At 40.2% G+C, this 19,957-nt stretch overlaps 1 protein-coding gene across 7 annotated transcripts in view; it reads left to right on the top strand.

The window, feature by feature from the left end:
* The first annotated feature begins 5,531 nt into the window (after positions 1 to 5,531).
* unc-13 overlaps positions 5,532 to 19,957 on the top strand; it is a 57,886-nt gene continuing 43,460 nt past the window's right edge. For all 7 annotated transcript variants that reach the window (XM_018449639.1, XM_018449664.1, XM_018449673.1 and 4 more), the window contains exon 1: positions 5,532 to 10,982. In XM_018449639.1, the coding sequence (XP_018305141.1) occupies positions 5,532 to 10,982 (5,451 nt within the window). The remainder of the gene's footprint in view (positions 10,983 to 19,957) is intronic.

Here is a 19,957-nt window from a genome sequence, read left to right on the forward strand (position 1 = left end):
TAACCACAAGATATTATACATTATGACATATCTTGTAAATTTATCGTGCGATAATATTCTCAAAATTTAATAAAAGAAAGACTTTTTAGCGTCTTTATTATGTAGAACATTCGCGAGCTCGTTTACAGAACATTTAAGAAGCAATTACGTTTCTTTTTGCGTGTTTTTCTTTTATTGGGAATGTAGAATATACTTTTATTATAATATAAAAATTGTATAACAATATAAAAAGTATTCCGTTATATTAACATCTTACTTTGATGTTTATATTCTCTATGTGAAAATACGTTATGGCATTTCACGCAGTGAATGGAATATTATAGTAGCTTCTGGTAGCTCGTTAAATGTTACATTAACAAGTAGAAATAAATACGATCGAGTATATCAAGTTTACAGTATTACAGTTTATATTCTAAATAGCTCGTATTACGTCGATGCTGCGTTTCCATTAACGTATTTTGATAATTTATGCGATGCTTTTATTAAGCAGAAAATTCACGAATAAACAGCAACGATTTAAGCATAATATTCTTGTACATCGACGGAATTATACAGATTAATTCTTTTGTTTCAATGACCCGGTAAGATCACCGGCTTCTGCCACGCAAGAATGGTTTTATGACAATTATTGATAATAACAGCGAGAAAGAGAGACCTGTTGCTTGATAAATTTCGCCTATATGCACGAGACATTATCCCGATAAACTAACTTCTGTAGCATCGTATAAATTTTGTAGTTGATTCTGCCATCTGCGGGAAGTCGTTTTCTCTCCGTCTAGAATAGGATTAACTCGGTCTCTCCTGTATCCCATTTTCAACGAAACCTTCGCGACCTGTGTGTAGATCCTCTTAGAAAGGGATAAAAAAATACGCGCGTGAGAGAAGATTCGAGTAAAAGCAACGATATCATCAAGGCTTAGATGTAATTATTATCGTTTCTCTGTTTTTTTATTTTTACGCGAACTATATATCAAAATATCTGTGTTATTGGGACGTTCGACAACATAAGTACACTTATTACTTGCTCGTATTATTAAGAAACCTTATCAAGAAATGATATCGCAATTAACCTCGCGCAAAGAAATTGTACCCTTTTTCCTTTATTGCAGCTTCTAAACGTTCAGGACGAAACTGCAATAAAGGAGAAAGAGAAAAATACAGGTTTTTTTGCGCATTGTACGAGGTTAATTACCACAACCATTTTGATAAAACGTTTGTGATATTGCACATCGTGTGTATGTTGCAGAAAGTGGTCCAAGAAAATACACCTACTTATATATATTTATAAATGATTTACGGAAATTAAAGAAAGCAGATTTACGAATTCGTCTTTCTTATATCATCATGAAAACTAGAAGAATAATTTACATCGTTTTTTTCACGGAAATCCCAAGAGAAAAATTACAATTAATGGAAAGGCACCTTAAGTAACAATTGTGTCATGATGAAATTGAAAATTAAAATTTATGTTCGCATTAAACTGCATATAGCAAGATGCCACGCAAGTGGTAACTTCTCTGAAGTTTCGCTACAATACGAGTAATTATAACAGTAGTTTTCTTTTTTATCCTGGAGTGCACTCGAATTCTCTCTCTTGCTCCCAGTCATGTGCGTGTTTCAAAGGGGATGTTTTTCTCCATAAATATGTGCACACAAGAAAATCTCCTACGTATAACCTGTAAAATCCCTGCAGGCTTGTCCCATTTTTCGGTATACATGACGTGTTGTGAATTAATCTCGGCCCCTTTTAACAAGATTATGGTCTTTTACGCTATTCAGAAGCGGCCGAGCGAAGGTTTTTCTCTAACGGGATGTTTCACCCAGTTAAAAGTGCTTTACGTTATTTTCTGTCGGAAATTTTTCCACATATAAATAAATTCTTCTACAAATCATTTCACCCTAAAATATTACTTACGATATCGTACACCGTGAAAGCATAAATAAATTATTACGTTATTTTACAGAATATAAGAGAATATAAATTTCTCGATTTTTGTATGAAAAAACGGGCAGGGATTTTTTGTGAAATTTATGAGGTGAGCCAAATTTATGAAAACATTAGAAAAAAACATTAGACGCTGCAATTCTCAAATTTTCTATAGATCAAAGAATATCCTTTTTATGTATAAAATGTAATAAATTCTGTCTCTCGCTACTGGTTGATATTTTATTTACTTTGTCTATGGAGCCATGAAAATCCTTTTTAAAGGTAGAAATTTCCGTGCAGTGGAAGCTTCAAAAGATACAAATTCAATCATACAAGCGAATATATTAATTTATGATCAATTTCGCAGTGATATTCTTCTTTGATAAGAACAACTTATATATTTTTTGGACAATTTTGCAAATAAAATCTATTCAACGGACATCAGATAATTGATGTATGGCGTGACTTGTTGCGTCGAGATACTCGATTTCCGACAGATTTCTCGTCGCCAATCCATCGAACTTTTGTTCTTAATTCAATTAACTACGAAGCGGCTTAAGTCGGCTTAAAATAAAATCTGAAATAGTTGGAAAACGTTCCCGGAGATTAGTTTTATTACTGCATCGCACCTCGCTTTTCACTCGTTTTCATGGAGAATATAAGGAAGCACCGAGGGAAACAACTTCGTCGCAACGAATGATATCGAACGGCACTTACCGTGTCAGTAATGAATATCTTGTAACGTGAAAGATATAAAGCTTTCAGAAGAACTATCAAGAATGAACCGCCCACTGTACTACGAATAGTAATTTCTGTGACACGGATATAGCACAATAAACATTCAAGTTGGTACGCAGTAGATATTGAATCGATATTCATTCGCCTTTGCTATGTTTACATGCCATCTGCATCAACCATCTACAATTGATATTGGAAAAACATAGAGCGACCGCATGAGTAAGAATAAAAATAACTGGCTCATAAAAAAACTTTTTACTCCGACATCACGTAAATAACCGTTGTGTATTAATAGCTATTAATTAACGTGATTAACAACGATAATTTTGTATATCGTCGTTATTCGAAGGTTAAAACGTGACGCATGCAAGAATTGTAAGAACGTTATAAGAGAGCGATATATTAAAACGAGCCATATAAAACGAATTTTATTTCCTGCTTGCCAACGCGCGAAGAAACGCGACGAGGAGAAATATTTGCAAACTGGAAGAATCTTCCACGAGTTGAATTCTCGCAATGGTGATATAACTGTTCGCCTCTTTTGTGATGCAACTCTTGAATGCCCATTTTGATCTGGCGAAGAATCTGTCTACGGTAGACATATATTCAGCGCAATATCGTCGTGGCGGTATTCTTTTCTGCGGTTTGCGGCAGCTCGCTTAACCGGAAGGAAGCCGATAGGAAGCTAGCAGCACGTGAAACGATGGAGCTAGATTCCCGAGTGTAAAATATAAAAAGGGCTCGAGTGATAAACGCACATGCCGCTTGATGTACGATCATAAATAGCAACCCACTTGCTGTTAGGATGAGACTGAAATAATTCATCTCAATAAAGTCAGAAGCAAAGCATCACGCGGTATTTTAAATCACGATAATTATGTGATTTTATAGCGCATGTTAATACGCTGGCATTATCATTAGTACTTTTTAATTGAAGAAAACTTAAAAGTTCAAAGTATACTGTTTAATTCACAAATGTCCCTAATTATACATAAATTATACCTATATAATTTGAGTTATTTTTAACCATTTCTGTAGGTCACCACTGTTCCTACTGAATATGTCGATAATTTAATTAAAACAATGGTATTAAACAATTTAACTCAAAGAAATATGTTAAATTTAACGTAAATTTAGTTTATTATTTATTAAGTGCGTTATGGACGTATTTTATTTTAAAACAATTAAAACTAACCGTAGCTGTATGGAAATGAAGTGATTTATATTTTGATATACATGAAAATTAAAAATAATAAAATATTATTTAATTCAAGAGATTGGGCTTTAATTAATTTTATTTTAATTGACAATTGTTATTTGATGTCTAACAGGGTATTATATTATTCTAAACCGATATTTCTCAATTTATATATGTATTAAGTAACAGTCGATTGAATAAGTTTTATGTAATGATATATCACTTATATCGACTTTTTTTTGTCAATTATTAGGAATTTATGAGACATAGCAATCAAGGATTATATATCATCTACGACTCCTTTTGTTTTAACGCTTTATATAATGCACGCGAAATTAGGTTAACGACTTTCGAGATTGCACGATCATTTCGGGCAGCTTTAAACGACACGTTTTTCCATTATTACGAAATTTCATTGCCATCATAAAAAGCAGTATCTTGTCTGCGCTGTACCGTCTAGCATAAATTGCAGTGGGAGAGACGCACAAAAAGAAATATCGACATATGTACGAAGTAAAAATAACGGCAATAAAGAAATGACTTGTCGACAGTTTATGATGAGAATCCAGGATCTGGATACGATCGATCGCCAAGTTTTTCAGATCGTGATAGTTATTTTGATAATCATCAGTAGCGATGGGTAAATCTACAGCAGGACACCAGGTAGAGTCGCGCTAGATCAATAAGCACGATGACGTGTAAATGAAGTACCTCTCTTAAATCCTTTATTTTCATTAATTATACGTCCAATCGATATTATCGTAGCACGCGATGTAATATTCAAGTGACCACATATACTTGACAGGATTTCGATCTATTTCGTTGCGGTTCTCATCGCTATTAAGTTTAGATCGAGGCCAACGAGGCACAATTAAACAGAAATCTTGATAATGTGGCACACACTTATAGTCAATTTATGATGATTAATTTTAATACGAATTTAGACTATACAAAACATTTAAAAACTTTTTTTCTTCGTGGATGTGAAGCAAATGCCTTGTCATATTTCTAACTCTATCTTGACTTTACATCTTGACTTTATGTCATGATGATATGTATCGAAATAATGTAAACACCATGGAAGCTGTTGATTTAGAATTCGATGTTGACTTGGTATTCGGTATTCCTTATACCAAGCCGCACGGGTTGGTTTTTGATATTTTGCAGATAACAACGGCGGCATGAACGTACGAGATTGGTTACAGAGTGCCATTTGCAGAGTGTCGCGCGATCTTGAACGTTCAATCAAGATTGCATCTCAACGACTTCCAAACTTTGTGTACGCAGTGTAGCCTGTAGAACGGAACGCGAAGAAACACACTTGATACATGTAGACATAAAAGTGATTAAGAAATTGTAGAACATAGTTAGACTGTGTGTGAAATGTGAAAATTCGAAACGAGTCAATATGGAGATCATCATAAAACACGACGCAACGACCAAAAACTCGACTACACCAATGGCCTCCGTGAGGTTCGCCAAGCTGCAATTCATGTTCCTTCTTGGTCCACAAGGGGGGATGTGACTTGATTTGGAAGCGAGCCTCGAAGATGAATCGCCTCAGGGATCGTCAAATAGAAACATAGGCGCATAATAAACAAGAAAAATTAAGAGAATTACGATAAAAGTACTTGTGTGACGCGTAGTGCGATCAGATAAGGCTGAAATATGGATTCGACGAAGTTGGGCGGTCCAACGCCGACTAGTCCGAGGACTCATTCGCCAGTCCTGCCGAGCTACGCTGCGCCCGGTGACGGTAATATTGATTACATAATAGGCGATTACATGGAGAGACTAGGTACGAGACTGAACATTCTCGAAACTGAGTTGAAATATGCTTGGCGGGCGCTGGATCTTCTCAGTCAGGAGTACATCAAAATGTGGGAAAGATTAGAAAAGTTAGAGGGTCTGTTATATGAGCAGCAGACAGTTATCAGCCAGCTGATCGAGTTTTATACTAGTGGTGGTACTCATGACAACGTGAATATCGTCGAGGAGACTTTGGACAACCAAGAAGACTCGGTAGGCGAGCTAGACGCGATAGCGAAGAGCCTGGGTGCTGCGATAGGCATTGAGGAAACCACCGTAATACGGGAGAAACTGGCTCAACAGGAGCTGGCGAGGATGCACGGACTCACGCAGGATAGTACAACGGCCGCGGCTGTGGTCACTGACATGCATAGGAATGTTAGGAATTTGGACACTTTGGAGACCCTCGAGGAAGAGGGCAACATTCCCGACGAGGCATTCTATAGAAGCTTGAATAACGCCTACAGAGAAGATCTAATTTGTGGCGATACATCGAGACCGACGTCGCAGCTGGGTATGATCTGGGAAGAGGCTGAAGATGAGGACATAAACGGTAAGAAGGAGATCGAGCCCAGCATATTCGACAAAGCTATATCAAAGGAAAAAGAACTGGAAGAGCTGTCTAGCCAACCGACCAAGGAAGAAGTGCAAACTTCCATAATGAAAAAGGAAGACGAGGCGGATGAAGACGAGGGTGAGGTATTCAGCGCGGCCGATTATAAGAGCTACAGAGGAAACACACCGTGCGTCAGTGAGCAAGATCTCGCTCAACTTTCAAGACTCAGCTCTCTCGATCAAGTGGCATTAGAAAAATTGCACGAGATAGATAGGCTAACTAGTAAGTTGCAAAAGGATTCGCAAAATCTAATAGAACTGCAATCGAGATTGATAGATTCGCCAAAACGGAACCAGTACGCGTCCGAAGCCGAAGCCAAACTTGCTGAGGAAGCAAGCAGCATAGACGAACAGCTGAGAAAGATTTACGCGGAAACTGACGTGGACAGCTGGACTTTCTCCAAAAGTCCCAGTTCCACAGGTAGATCGATCTCTAGAGTCAGCACTGACAGTGGATTGGCCACCGATGGCGACTTTACAACGAGATCTATATCGCCAAGACTGACCTCTACGTCCAGGAGTAATTTAGACTCCATTTCGACTACTTATACCCCGCCTAGATTAGGATATACATCGGCCATACTAGAAAAGAGTCCGGAGCCCGTGATTCAGTTGCCGATCGATGTTGGTAGCTTTGCGAAGGGATACGCAGAGAACAAGGAACTGACAGATCTGATGGCAGAGAGCTTCGCGACCGCCGTCACCTGCGCCTCGCCCAACATTTACAGCACGACCACCGAGAAAGTATCGTCGCCCACTTTGTCGGCCGGCAGCGTACACAGTGTTCACAGTGTCCAGGGTCTCCGCACCAGACAGGACGGTTACTTTGGCAGCGCAGCTCGGCTCAATCTTGAATTCCAGGAAAGTCGTACACCACCCAGTCCGTCGCCTAGCTCACCGCCTCCGCCAGCGCCGCGAGACACCACCGAAACCTTTCTTATGCCCGGCACAGAACAAAGAGAATCAGAAACGAAGAGGTCTCAGAGCCCGAGTTTCCTGCGAAACGCAGAAAAGCTGGTCTCTATGGAACAGGGTCGTCTCAGTCCCCGTCAGTCGCCCAAATCACCGCGAGTCTCGCCGAAACATGCCGTTAAATCTAGCAGTGCCGTTAACATAGTCACAGCTAAGTCCGATTCCGGTCTGTCCTCTATGAGCGGCTGGAGCAGCTTAGACAAATCGCCATGTTCGCCGAAGAGCTCCATCGCTAAAATGCTGACTTCTTATTCGGTAGATCACACCCGTACGAGTAATCTTATACCCAGTACACAGCCCGCCAGAACATCCAGTCCGATACCGCCGCTTCCAGAAACGACCACTACCACCACTATCACGCAGGAACCTCTTTATGACACTCCCGAGGGTAGAGACGCCTTTGCGAGTACCATGACGACAACGTCCAGTCATCCTTATACAACGACAATGAATCACTTGTCCGCATATACGACCGCCAGCAAGTCGCCGGCTAAAGAAGATTATACTTTTGTGCCACCGCCAGCTCCGGGTGTAACTACTACTTGTCAGAGTCCCAAAAAACGCAGTCGTCAGCAGAGCTTACAACATACTTACGCGACGTCCTCCAGTACGAATGCGGATTATATTTACAGATCGGAACAACCAGCTATTTACTCCGTGGCCGGTAGTAATCGACAGCAAGCTATTACGAGTGTCTATACAAGCGGTGCTGGAAGTTACGGTCCCAAAACTACTACCTCGGCTTATTACTCTTCTTCCGAATCGATGGATCATCAATATACCAACTATCAAGACAGTTACGGCACTCTTCAGTATACGGAAACGACGGGCGCTATAATGGCTCATGGGAAAAAGCCAATACGTGGAAGCTCTTTTACGGATGGTATGACAAACCATGAAGGGTACAAAGCGGCGATGTATCGTACGATGTTCCCCACCGGCAACATCACGGATGCTCTCTCGTACTATCCGACTAGCGCGACTAATCTGCCGCGTACAGAGACAAACGAGAGTTCATCATGGCTGAACTCTATGGAGGAACAGATACCTCACGATTCAACATCTTCCAGCATCAGGTCTTTAACTTCCGATGGGAGCTACGCTCAAAGTCCGTACACGGACCGAAGGTATCCCCAGCCGCCGGCCTATCAAGCGCATTCGGCATATCAACAGCATCACATTTACGCGAATCAGAATTATCCGCAAGCTTACCAGCAACAGTATCAACCATACAGTCAACGACTGAGTAGTGCTGAGAGCGCACAACTCGCGGATGGTTATCAAAGACAATGGCAAAGGGAACATCAGTACATTCAAGATCACGAGAGTGGAAGAATATCCATGGAGCAACAACAGACGCAGCAAAGCGAGTATTATGACGCCTCGAGTGTAATAGTTTCGCAATCCGGATACATCAGTATCGCTTCGAATCTGAAAGATCATGAGGTCGATAATAGTAAACTATCGAAGAAAATTAGAAGAGGTTCTTCGCTGAAGAACGCAATGAGCTCTATGAGCAATTGGCTACCAGATTTGCACCTCACTAAACGTCACAGAAGTCAATCATTACCAGGTGGTGTCAGAAGAGAAGATCTAGACGTGCAAGAAGCTCAGCAGCAAAGATTACCTGCTGAAATGACAGGCAGAGGTCGAGGCAGAGCTCAGACGACCAGAAAAAAGAAAAAACATACACTGGTTTCCACGGTCTCCGGCATTCTCCAGAAGGCCAAGCGTCGCAGTCATCAGTCGCAATCTTTATCCGATCCGGAACAGTCTGAGACAGAATGGAGCAGTGGTCGGCAAAGCGGTCTCTCGGAAGATGAGGACAGTGTCATATCTGATATCGTTCAAGAACCGCCTTTTTTTGCTAAAGTAAAAACCGCGAGCACGAAAAGAAAGCAGCCGCCTCCGATGCCGCCGCAGATGATAGCACAACAGCAGCAACAGCAAGCACAGATTCAAGCGCAGCAAAAGGAATATATGCAACAGCAGCAACAACAGGCACAGCTGCAACAACTCCAGCAGCAACAGGCGCTTCAACAACAGCAGCAAGCACTCCAACAGCAGATTCAACAACACCAAGAGCAATTGCATCAACAGGCTCTTCAAGACACGTGGGCCAAAGAGAAAGAAAATCAAAGAAAAATCGAGATTAACGAATATGAAACGAATGGCGACCAGACGGCTATGCTCGAAGAAGAAGCTTCTGGTAAGAGTACCGGCTCGGGATCCGGTGGATCGTCGATTTTTCAAACCGTTGGCGATATTAAGAGGTCAACAGGCAGTTCGGATGAGGCTCCCAATGAGAAGGCACCAAAATTACCTCCGGTTACCTTGATTGGTGGCTCGAGCATGGAATTCGCTGTGTCACGAGCACTCGGCAAATATCGCCAACGACAATCCTCGACAGTGTCCGATGAACAATTGGTCATTGACGAGAATAACGAAAAGAGACCATCCGAAGAGGGTCCAACGCAAACTTTGGAAACAAGTTTTGAATATCCGGAGGATGTATCAGAAAAAAGCGAGAAGAGCGAGAAGTCTGGTAGCGCAAAATTACCGGAATTGGTCACCAGTCTATCAGAAGAAGCTCCGCCGTCGGAGGGCAGTCCGTCGGCGTCCATAAGGGGTTACAATACTACAGGGGGAACTCGATTTCTACCTCGCCATCAGCAATCTCTAGAGATTCCTTGGACTGGTTCGCGACCGGGTGAACCTGATGAGGATAATCGCAGCACTCATTCATACAGGAGCACATCGAGAGTGTCTTCAAGACGACAAAGCACAGAAGATTCTATTGATTCCGAAGACGAATGGTACTGTTACGAATTAAGAAAACTCGAAGAATTGGAAAGACAATCCGAAATGGAGATGACCGAAGCATTGATCGAGGAACCTGAAGAAGAAGTTTACCAGCCGGACGAAACGGTAAAAGAAAAGATGTCGTTTGTATTGAAGGAGCTTAAGCTCAAAGCCATCACGAAACCAAAGGATCAAAGAAAAGAAGGTAGGGAAGAATTGCGAGGCAGAATGAACGGTACGGTCATCAAAGAGCATCGCTTCGAAGAAAACGATAGCAGATATCGCGACGAAAAGCCTATTCCTAAACGAAAATCTGCAGAAAGTGTGGAAGCTGTATTCGCCAGGGTGACCGATTACCATACATGGGCGCACGAGTTAGAAGCTAAGAAGGAGAAGCCTCCACCATCCACGGAAGAAGGTTCTTCTGGTGAGACATCCGGTCCGGACAGTCCCGGACAGTCAATGGACGAGGAAGAGGAAGAAGAGCTGCCGAAGGATCTCGAAGAGCAGCAGTCACGACGAAGCTCCAACGGTTCGACGCTACGTCACAGCGAGAAGATGCCACAGGGCTCGGATTCTTTATCCCGCGAAGGTAGCGTAAGTGTACCACCTAGCGAAGTGTCGGTCAGCATCCCGGGAGCTTGGGATTCTGAAAGCACTGTCCTTGAAGGCCTCGAGCGCGATGGAGCCGGTAGCGCCGAGACAGCTACAACGGCGACCTTGAGTCTACCGAAGATCAAGATCGACTCCTCGTCCTGCGGAAGCTCGGACACGACATTGAAGGAGGGCCAGGTGAGTCCTGGCCCGCCTGGGTCCAAGTGGAAGCTGCTCAAGGCCTTGAAGGAACGTAAGGCCGAGGAGAAGCTCAAGGAGGTCGAAGATGCCTCTAAGGAAAACGCTATCTCTCAGGGACCCACGGCAGTGAGTATCATGATCAAGTGAGGACACGAAAACTTCTGTAAAGCGTACTCGAGATTCGGAGGTTGGGTGAAATTATGAATCGCTTTTACCACGTTTCGCGTCTTTTTTGCGATCGGCAATAATATTTTAACATTTTTTTATTGGACGCAACATCCCGATATTGATATCCAATTATTATCAAGTTCGAATTAAATTTATCTCAACGACGATACTTGCACACGTCGGAAAAGAGGCGTTTTATCGTCAGTGCTTTAGCACTTTTGCCATTTTAGCAACTGACGTAAAATTCTCGACGAACGATTGATTCCCCCCGTGTGCTTCGAATTCATGATGCAGCTCATTTATACATCTCGAACATCGAGTACGCGGGTACATCGACTGACTGTAAAATGGGTGAGATACTGCGAATTTAACAATATTTGGCGTTAAAGTTAAGATCGTGCCACCAAGTGACACGTAATACCTAGTCAATGTTGCGAGCGACACCAAAAGGAAGTCAAGCTTTGCCGTCAAAGAGAGCGACGACAATTTTACTCGCTCTCTTTCACTAAGGTTGTTAAGAGACCAAGAGCCTCTGAGATGGTTGTGTGAGATACATGTTACAAACGGTACTAGTCAATTTAAGTGTAACACCACTAACGCTTGATCAAGCAATATTTCTAAGAGGCGAGAAAACGCCACGTCGTTAGCGATCGATTTATTGTGATCGATGATGATTGATCTCGAAAGCCCATGCGGGTGACGCATGGCCACCGGGAAGCTCATTTAATAAGCATTTTAGACGTAATTAGATGGTGCTTTATTCGTAGATACGCTTTAAGCTAGTAAACTATTATCATTAGAATCTACTGCTGTGTCTGAGCGACGCGGACAAGTGTTGTGAAAATATGCCTGCGAAAAAATGCGATACAATTGTTCACAAAAATATTTCGCGTCGACAAATTATTCTTATCTCACCTGTTATTTTCGATATTCACATCCGACATACATTTTCCTTATCGTCCTTTATTTTCACTCGCACATCTCATTGTCAAACATTGTACGAAGTACAAGCATCATAGTTCGCGTCGAACGTTACCTGAGAATCGCAGAGGGCATAACGATAAGTCACATTATAGCGATAAGAATGTACGTCGCGCAGACACTGTGGAAAATTGCATTTCGTAAAACATCGAAATCCATCGCTCCCGTAAACGCCTATAAAGACACATATACCGGAAACGCTCGAGTGCACTGCACGCGAGTCGTTCATTGTGCAAAGAAAGAGAGAGAGAAGAAAATAGACGTAAAACGACCCCGAGTGGAAATTGCGACGGCGAATGGTCCGACATTTCCGTGATCTTAAAGAGCTGCGGCAAAATACATGATACATGTTTAAGAGAAGTAACGCTGTAAGAGTTCGCGAGAAAGACAACGGGCTTTTAGAGGCGCGGTTATTTACGCGATGAAATTATTCGAAGACGAGTGAGAGAAACGCGCGAGAAATCCAACGACGACCGATAGCTGGTAAATAAACATTTCGCACGATTCCCGACGCGTGGACAATAAACACGCGGTATATACGAAAGATCATTCCTTTGCGATATTCATAGTTGAATCTTATACTCAGGATTATCCGAAGTGCGATCTTAAAATCCTGTGTAGAGTCACGTAAGATAATTGTGTGTGAATTTTATATCGCAACTATAAATCCATATAACATTAAGATCGCGCACGAGACACGATCTTGAATATAATATGAAACTACGAATACCGAATTCTTAGTTCCTGACATCATAGAATATTGCATCCACATCCATCACTGTTACACTCACACATATTCTCTTATAACCTACGCGAAGTCGAAGTATGTAGAGTCAATTTTGCAACGTTTCCGATCAGTAAGAACGATTGCTCGAGGCACCTTTTACTTAACGTCGCGTTTTTGAATCAAGTTAAGTAGATGGGCTATCAATTGCGATCGATAACGATAACCGGTTAACAAACGTTTTGAGTATCCGTCGTATAATACAGGGACTTCCAAAATCGATGACGCTTATCGTTGCCCCCGATATTAATGTCAGCCAGGGTACGCACATGTTTAGTGCAACGATATATTCCGCGGGACGATACATCCCATTCAATCGCGCGTGAATGCAGTAAAAATCGATACCTCGCGTACCTCTCGTAACTCGCGCCGTCGTGTGAGAGACAGTATTACGCCGACAATATTTCCGCAACTTGTACTTCTTACATTTTCTACACGTTCCATCGCGAAGCGAGCCAACGACGGGAATTTTCTCCCGTGGATTTTCTTCCGAGACAGGAGCATCTCCTTAAAAAAAAAAAAAATAAATAAATTCGACGAGTCCCTCCGATGATCTTCGTGCCGACTGCAGCAGATATATACATTCGTGAAAAACGTGACGCGAAAACGCGCGTGTCACGCCGGAGAAAGTTCGCCGTGTATATACGGTGCATGCGCAAAATTTTTCTAACTGTCGTCAATACGTCGCGGTGCAGCTACGATAAGATGGAAAACGACAAGACTAATGATCGTTGTTGTACGTCGCGTAGAGAGTAATAATTATTATACATTATACCGTGGTAGAATAATAGAACTATATCGTGATGGTGACGTGCCGTTTGTGTACATCGTACGCTTTTGTTGACTTAACGTTGACTTAGGTTCGAAATTTATCTTCTTGCATGTCAAGTCGCAGTAAGTTATTAATGATTTAAACATTAAAACAGCGTGTTATTTTAATAAAATCTACATTTAGTTTTTATTAAATTTCGAACAAGGGAACACTGAGAAAAATGGTCTGGTTGGATTAAATAGTAATTCTAGTGGAAAATGGACGAATCAGAATTTTCTGGTTAAATCTATTAGAATTTTAGTTGAGATAACTAAAATTCTGGTTGATATTAATATATCAAAATAATTATTCTGGTAAAATAAGAATTCTAGTAGATTTTACCGGAAATATTGTATTAACCAGAATTCTGATTATCTCAACTAGAATTCCAATAAATTTAACCAGAAAATTCTGATTCGTCCATTTTCAACCAGAAATTTTTTTCAGTAAATACTTGAATTTATGTTTTATGTTATTATTAGATCGAAGGTGGATACAAACGACATGGAGTATTATTACAAATCGATTGATAGCTTGCAGAAATAAGCATTTTTTCTTGTTATTGTTAACAGACGTGCATACTACTCCGTACGATCGATCGCATTGCGTACGCACCGACAGCTGTTCGACTCGCATAAAGAACGATTCGTAATGATCGAATGAATGAACTACGTGGGTACGCGTGCGAAAGACATATACATTACACACATACACCCACGTCCGATACATATGCTTCCGTATCTAAAGACTTACAGCCGTATAGTACTGTACTTAAGCTAGGGAATATTATCCTGCGTAATTCTCGATGTGTTGTGTTAGAATTAGGTGACTGGGGTAGTACCTGTTCGAAGAATGTGTAGAGACGCTGGTTTCGATACTGACACATTTATCAGATAAGAGTAAGAGGAAGGAATTATCAAGAAAAGAATATCAAGAGATGAATAAAAACACAAAATTTTTACGAGAGCGAATGTAAAGATGAATACCGCCAGCACTATCAAAGTTTCGCCAGAGCGGCGCTCGTAAAATTCACATAATGCTAAAAACTTTTAATAAACTACTAAGGATTATTTTAGAATACTTTATAATAAAGTTTTACCTTTAGGGAAATCACAAATTTTGCACATTATTTCTTAAAGTGAATAGCATCGAAGAAGGTACCGAAACCGGCGTCGCCGGTGAAAGAGTCAATAATATATTGCAGAATAATAAGATTTTGGAAGTGCTGTCCTAAGAGAAGATGAGGAAATGAGAAAGGCGTATTAGGAACAGAGGAATACCTCTGAGATAATCCGTCATGGATGTATAAGTGATAAGAAACCGGCAACTCTTTCGAAATTACATGTCGTTGAGCCTTGCACGCTGATTATGATAAGAATAAAAGCAAGCTCTGCAATAGTAAAAAAATTTCACTTTCGCTCATTTTAATAAGTGCTCTGACAATATACATATAACAACAATATACATATAACAACGTAAATATAAAATTATTAAAAAATTTCTTCAACTCATTTACAGCATTTCTTAAAAAAGGTAAGAAACCTTCAGAAACGAATTTCATATTTATATTTGATAATTGCAATTACTTCCTTTGCATATTGGAGACCAATTGTAATTAACTCGCTGCGTAACAAACAAACAAACACACACATTCTCTCCCTTCATACCATTTTCTTTCCATAAAGAAATTATAATTTTTTTTCACGTTTATTTATAATTCATGGTCCGATTATTTCGTCGTCATTGGATGAACATTTTTAACGAGGCAGTAAAACCAAACACAAATTCCACCATTTACCAGTAGAAGGAAAAGTGTCGTTTGTTAATTACAACGTGTTAAGGAAATGGTAGGGTTTATATAAAGTCGAGTTTTACATAAAGTGGTGCGTCCTTATATAAAATGATGCGCTCTTTTCCCACAACTTCGTTACCGCGGATTTACTTACCAAGAGATTTCAAGGAAAGTTTAAGTGGCTTACTATTCGACAAATTTATGTAACGAAAGAATATCGAACAACATAATCTCGCTTGTTTGCATAGCGCTACCTGCAAATATATCGCACGGACAAGCCGTTGTTTCGCACAATGCGCCTTAATTATGTAGCTTCCTTAATCATCCTAGTTTCTATTAACGACCAGGAAGGACGTCAGACTGCTAATTAATGGTTACTATACACGCATATTAGGAAGATGTTCTGCGGGTGTTGCGCTTGTACGGGTCATCACAAAATAACGTTAATCTTTATAACATAACCAGCGCCGGCTGAGTAAGCTGTTTGTACTGTATTCTTCTCTTGCTGTATTCTATATTCATTTCTTAGATTAATTCTTCTTTGTAAGTTTAACTCACCACGAGCTCTTAATTATTTAATTAAATATTAGATTTTGAAATAAATGATATTTCTCTCTCCATTATAGAATTTTGCAAATTTCCGTTTCTTATTTTTTAAGCGTCCGTCGTAAGTCACTTGTTAAAATTGCCACGTATTTTTGCGCCAATAATCATTTCAATAGAATTCCCATTTTACTAACGTCTAATTTGGATTTCCGCAAATTGCGACGGTCCGACTCGAGACTAGCTCGACGTAAAATCACGTTGAGAATAACGAGAAAAAAAAGATGGAAGAAAAGGGAGCCTCTAAGGAGCGAGAGTGAAATACTTTTTTAATTGAATGATCTGTCGATGCAAAGGATTTTAATTGGACAAGCTGCGCCGAACGGAGCGAGTCTTCGAGAAAGGAAAATCGAGCGGCTGGCTCCTCGACGTTCCGTGAATCGTCTTCGAGATAAATGAACGACTCGACTGACGCAACGCAGTCGGTCCATGGATTCGTGTTCGCGCATAAATCAATTACCGCGTCGCGTATTATCTGTCTGTCTAGGTTGTAGACGAAAGGGCCGATCGATTGATCGAATACTGACGTCGAGTTCTCGTCAGTCGTGTCGCGAGTTTTTCCCGGAGAGATTGGCAGCGATACGAGGCCAATATACGACAAGACCAATTCTCTACCGTTTCTCACTTTTATATGAGCGTAATGCGAAAGGAGCGAATACTACCGCGTCCGCGTCGAGATAAGTATATACTAGACGCCTAGTAATGGTCATTAATAATTGTATATGTAAACTGTCGTGGTACCACTATAAGTGTCTAATACACGCTCGTAATCGTCTTCTCGTCGAGTTATTGCTCGAACATGGTGCGGCCGACTTTTTCTTGGCTCTCTCAAACACTCACGTCTCATATACCAAAGATATCATCATAATTCTCTTCGATACATTCTTCACTATTACATGTCTCACATACATACACGCCTAATTTACGCATATAAATATACATGAAGGTATATACATACATATATATATTACTAGCCTACGCGGTAGATTTGTGTCAATTAATACTATAACAAAATGTTTAGTCGTGTTTTTTCAGCGGGGCAAGCGATAAAACGTAGCGTATAAGCTTTCGTGTGATAATCGAGACAATGGGAAATACAGATGGAAAACTAAACGTAGCTCACAGCATCTCACAAGCTCACATTCTAAAAAGATTCGTTTCGTTTTTTTTTTAACGAGACTGTCGTCAGAAGCGACGTTAAAAAAAGTAATTTCTAATTTTGTATGGAAATTAGTCGTCAGACGTCAGACTACAACATAATGGAACTTTGATTAAATCTCGACAAAAATTCTCGTTTCTAAAAAATATTTTTTGCGACAAAATTAAAATAAACGTAAATACACGAAACGTTATTCAATTCTTGTCTGTTTTATTTATAAATTTGTTTAGATAATTTTTGATTCGTTTTTCCATCAGCAAATTCCTCATATTTTTCCGTATTTTTGCGCTATGCAATTGGCAGCATGGATTAATTTTAATTGATCTGTCTAGCAATCCTGCCAGGTGCAAACTTGCCATTTTTTTTTCGATATATCGACAGCTCGACCTAGTACGATCTGCTACAGAGGAACCAGCTGAGGTAATAGAATGATCGATTACATGGATCCAATGTCTCGCTTGCGCGCTCGCGTGACGTTCAATTTTAAGATAATTCTTTTAAAAACTGTCAAGTAAGTATGACGTATATCGTTTTCTCAAAGTTCTCCGGCTACGAAGTAAAAGAGCAATTTGATACTTACACTCTGATAGATTTATTTTATATTTAATGATGCAAAAGTTTACTTGTAGCTATTAAAACATAACGAAGTTCGTTAGGATGCAATTAAGATCCATTAACAGTTATTTCATAAAAGATGTTTCAATGTCATACAAAGTTTTGAAAAGAGGCTTCACATTTGATGAATCTAACGGTCTTTTTTACGTGAGAGGAAAATTTATTTTGTTGTAATAAATACGTGATAGTATGTCAAACGAAATGGCATGACATATGTCGAGAGGGTCACACCTGGGTGCTTTAAGAAAATAAATTCGTGGCCCGTAAGGACGGTAATTTTGCGAAACATATCTCGTAAAAAGGATAGCGCGAAGAAAGATGACACATATAAACAAAAACAGAAGGGACGCGTTCTTTCGTGTATTCATAGAAAGACAGGGGATATAAAAAGATACAAATTGCGTATGTGCAATTGAATGACGTTAACAAGTATCCTTGTTGACATGTCTTGGTCTTGCCAAGATTTATTCAATGTATTCCCTCATTACTGAGGAAGTGTAATAAGATCACGAGTAACTGTCACGCATTCAGCATCTCCATAATTGGAAGTTACTCCATCCTGGAAGTTGCATGCGCGTTACGCCTTCAGTGCATTCAACTTAGTTAATCCATTAGTCGCGCCGAATGGAGAACTCCAGCCCTGATATATCGCGGAAGAGTCACATTATTCAAAGTGCACATCGAAAGGATTCGAAACTATAAAGTACAGGGGATTTTACGACACATTAGAGAAGATCGGATTTGAAACTGCACATAAACTTGTGGATGCAGCTAGTAACAAAAGCACCTGTAAAAATTCACTTCCACTTGATCAGCAATACAAAAAATTTATTTTATCCACAGAATATTAGAAAAATAAAATATATATAAACAGGCTAAGACTCAATTCACCCCCGGAACTCTCTCGAATTAATTTGCCAGTCACATAGATTACTTCTAGCTCATCTCCCAACAATGATAGCATGTGGCTTAAGGAGAATGACTAGAATTACGTCTGACGACTAATCGTATCCTCACTCATCTTGCAATTCATTGCGGGCAACCATTCGTAAATAATTATCTTGAATCCACAGCAAAATCGCGTCAAAATTACACGGAACATTAAACGCACGACGCGAAAGGGAGCCGTAAAGTGTGTCGTGTCACGCAGACACAGGAACCAGTGTCTTTCAAACGTTGTGCAACGATTACGTCGACTTGATGTAATAGGCGCGAACAAATTGTTGAACGCGTAAAAAGATTTTACGACCCAAGATTTACATATAAGGTGGGTTTTCTGGTTTCTTTTTTCCCCTCTCACGTGAAATATATCTCTGTGTTCTTATGTGTGTTCAGACAGCGCCGCCCTGGTTACACAGGCGGTAGGGTATCCCAGATACATATCCCGTAATTAAGATTATTGATGCAACAATAAAGGTGCTTGCGACGCAACGGATACGGACTATAACGATAATTTACGACGGGCGAATCGGGTATTATACGTATACGTATCCACGTGCGGAAGCGGAAGTTTAAGATAAATCGCGGTGAGCTGTGGGATGATTAGGCGAACGTGGGATTAGGTTGCCACGCAGCCCAGGTCTACAACTTGGCCGCTAGTACAGTTAGGCGCACACCATGCTACTATCGTCACACATACAGCTCGACATATCATTCGCAGAAATCGCATATGCATTATACCTACATGTACACGGTGTCCATGTTACCACAAAGTTACACACATACGTTACATAGACACATCAGGCTAATGTCTCTGGTTACCTGCGGCCATTGCCAGTTTTAGATTAACCGTCGCAACATTTGCGGGAATTTACTCATGTATCGCCTCACAGGAGGAATTGATTAATTCGATTGATCGAGTGCTATCGATTGTTCTTGAAATTCGGAGCTTTTTCAGAGAAATCTAGTCTCTATTAAAGCTATTTTCCATTATATAAAATCAGTTGTGTGTTCGTAATTATTGTATATTAATTACCTTGTACACTTTAATGACATCGACATAATTATAATTATTCATGATAACGCATACATATTCATATATAAATCATGGCTGTTCTCATACATATCGTAATGAATTCGGAATTTCGTCGGTCTTCGTAAAGTTTCATTGTTTTAGCTCTTGTAAGTTTACAGCTTTCAATATTTTTTTTACGCTTATATTTATCCGCGTACTCAGCAGATTGATGAT

The sequence above is a fragment of the Mycetomoellerius zeteki genome, unplaced genomic scaffold (genome assembly GCF_001594055.1).
Source record: "Mycetomoellerius zeteki isolate Tzet28-1 unplaced genomic scaffold, Tzet1.0 scaffold106, whole genome shotgun sequence".
In the NCBI taxonomy this organism is placed as follows: Eukaryota; Metazoa; Arthropoda; class Insecta; order Hymenoptera; family Formicidae; genus Mycetomoellerius; species Mycetomoellerius zeteki.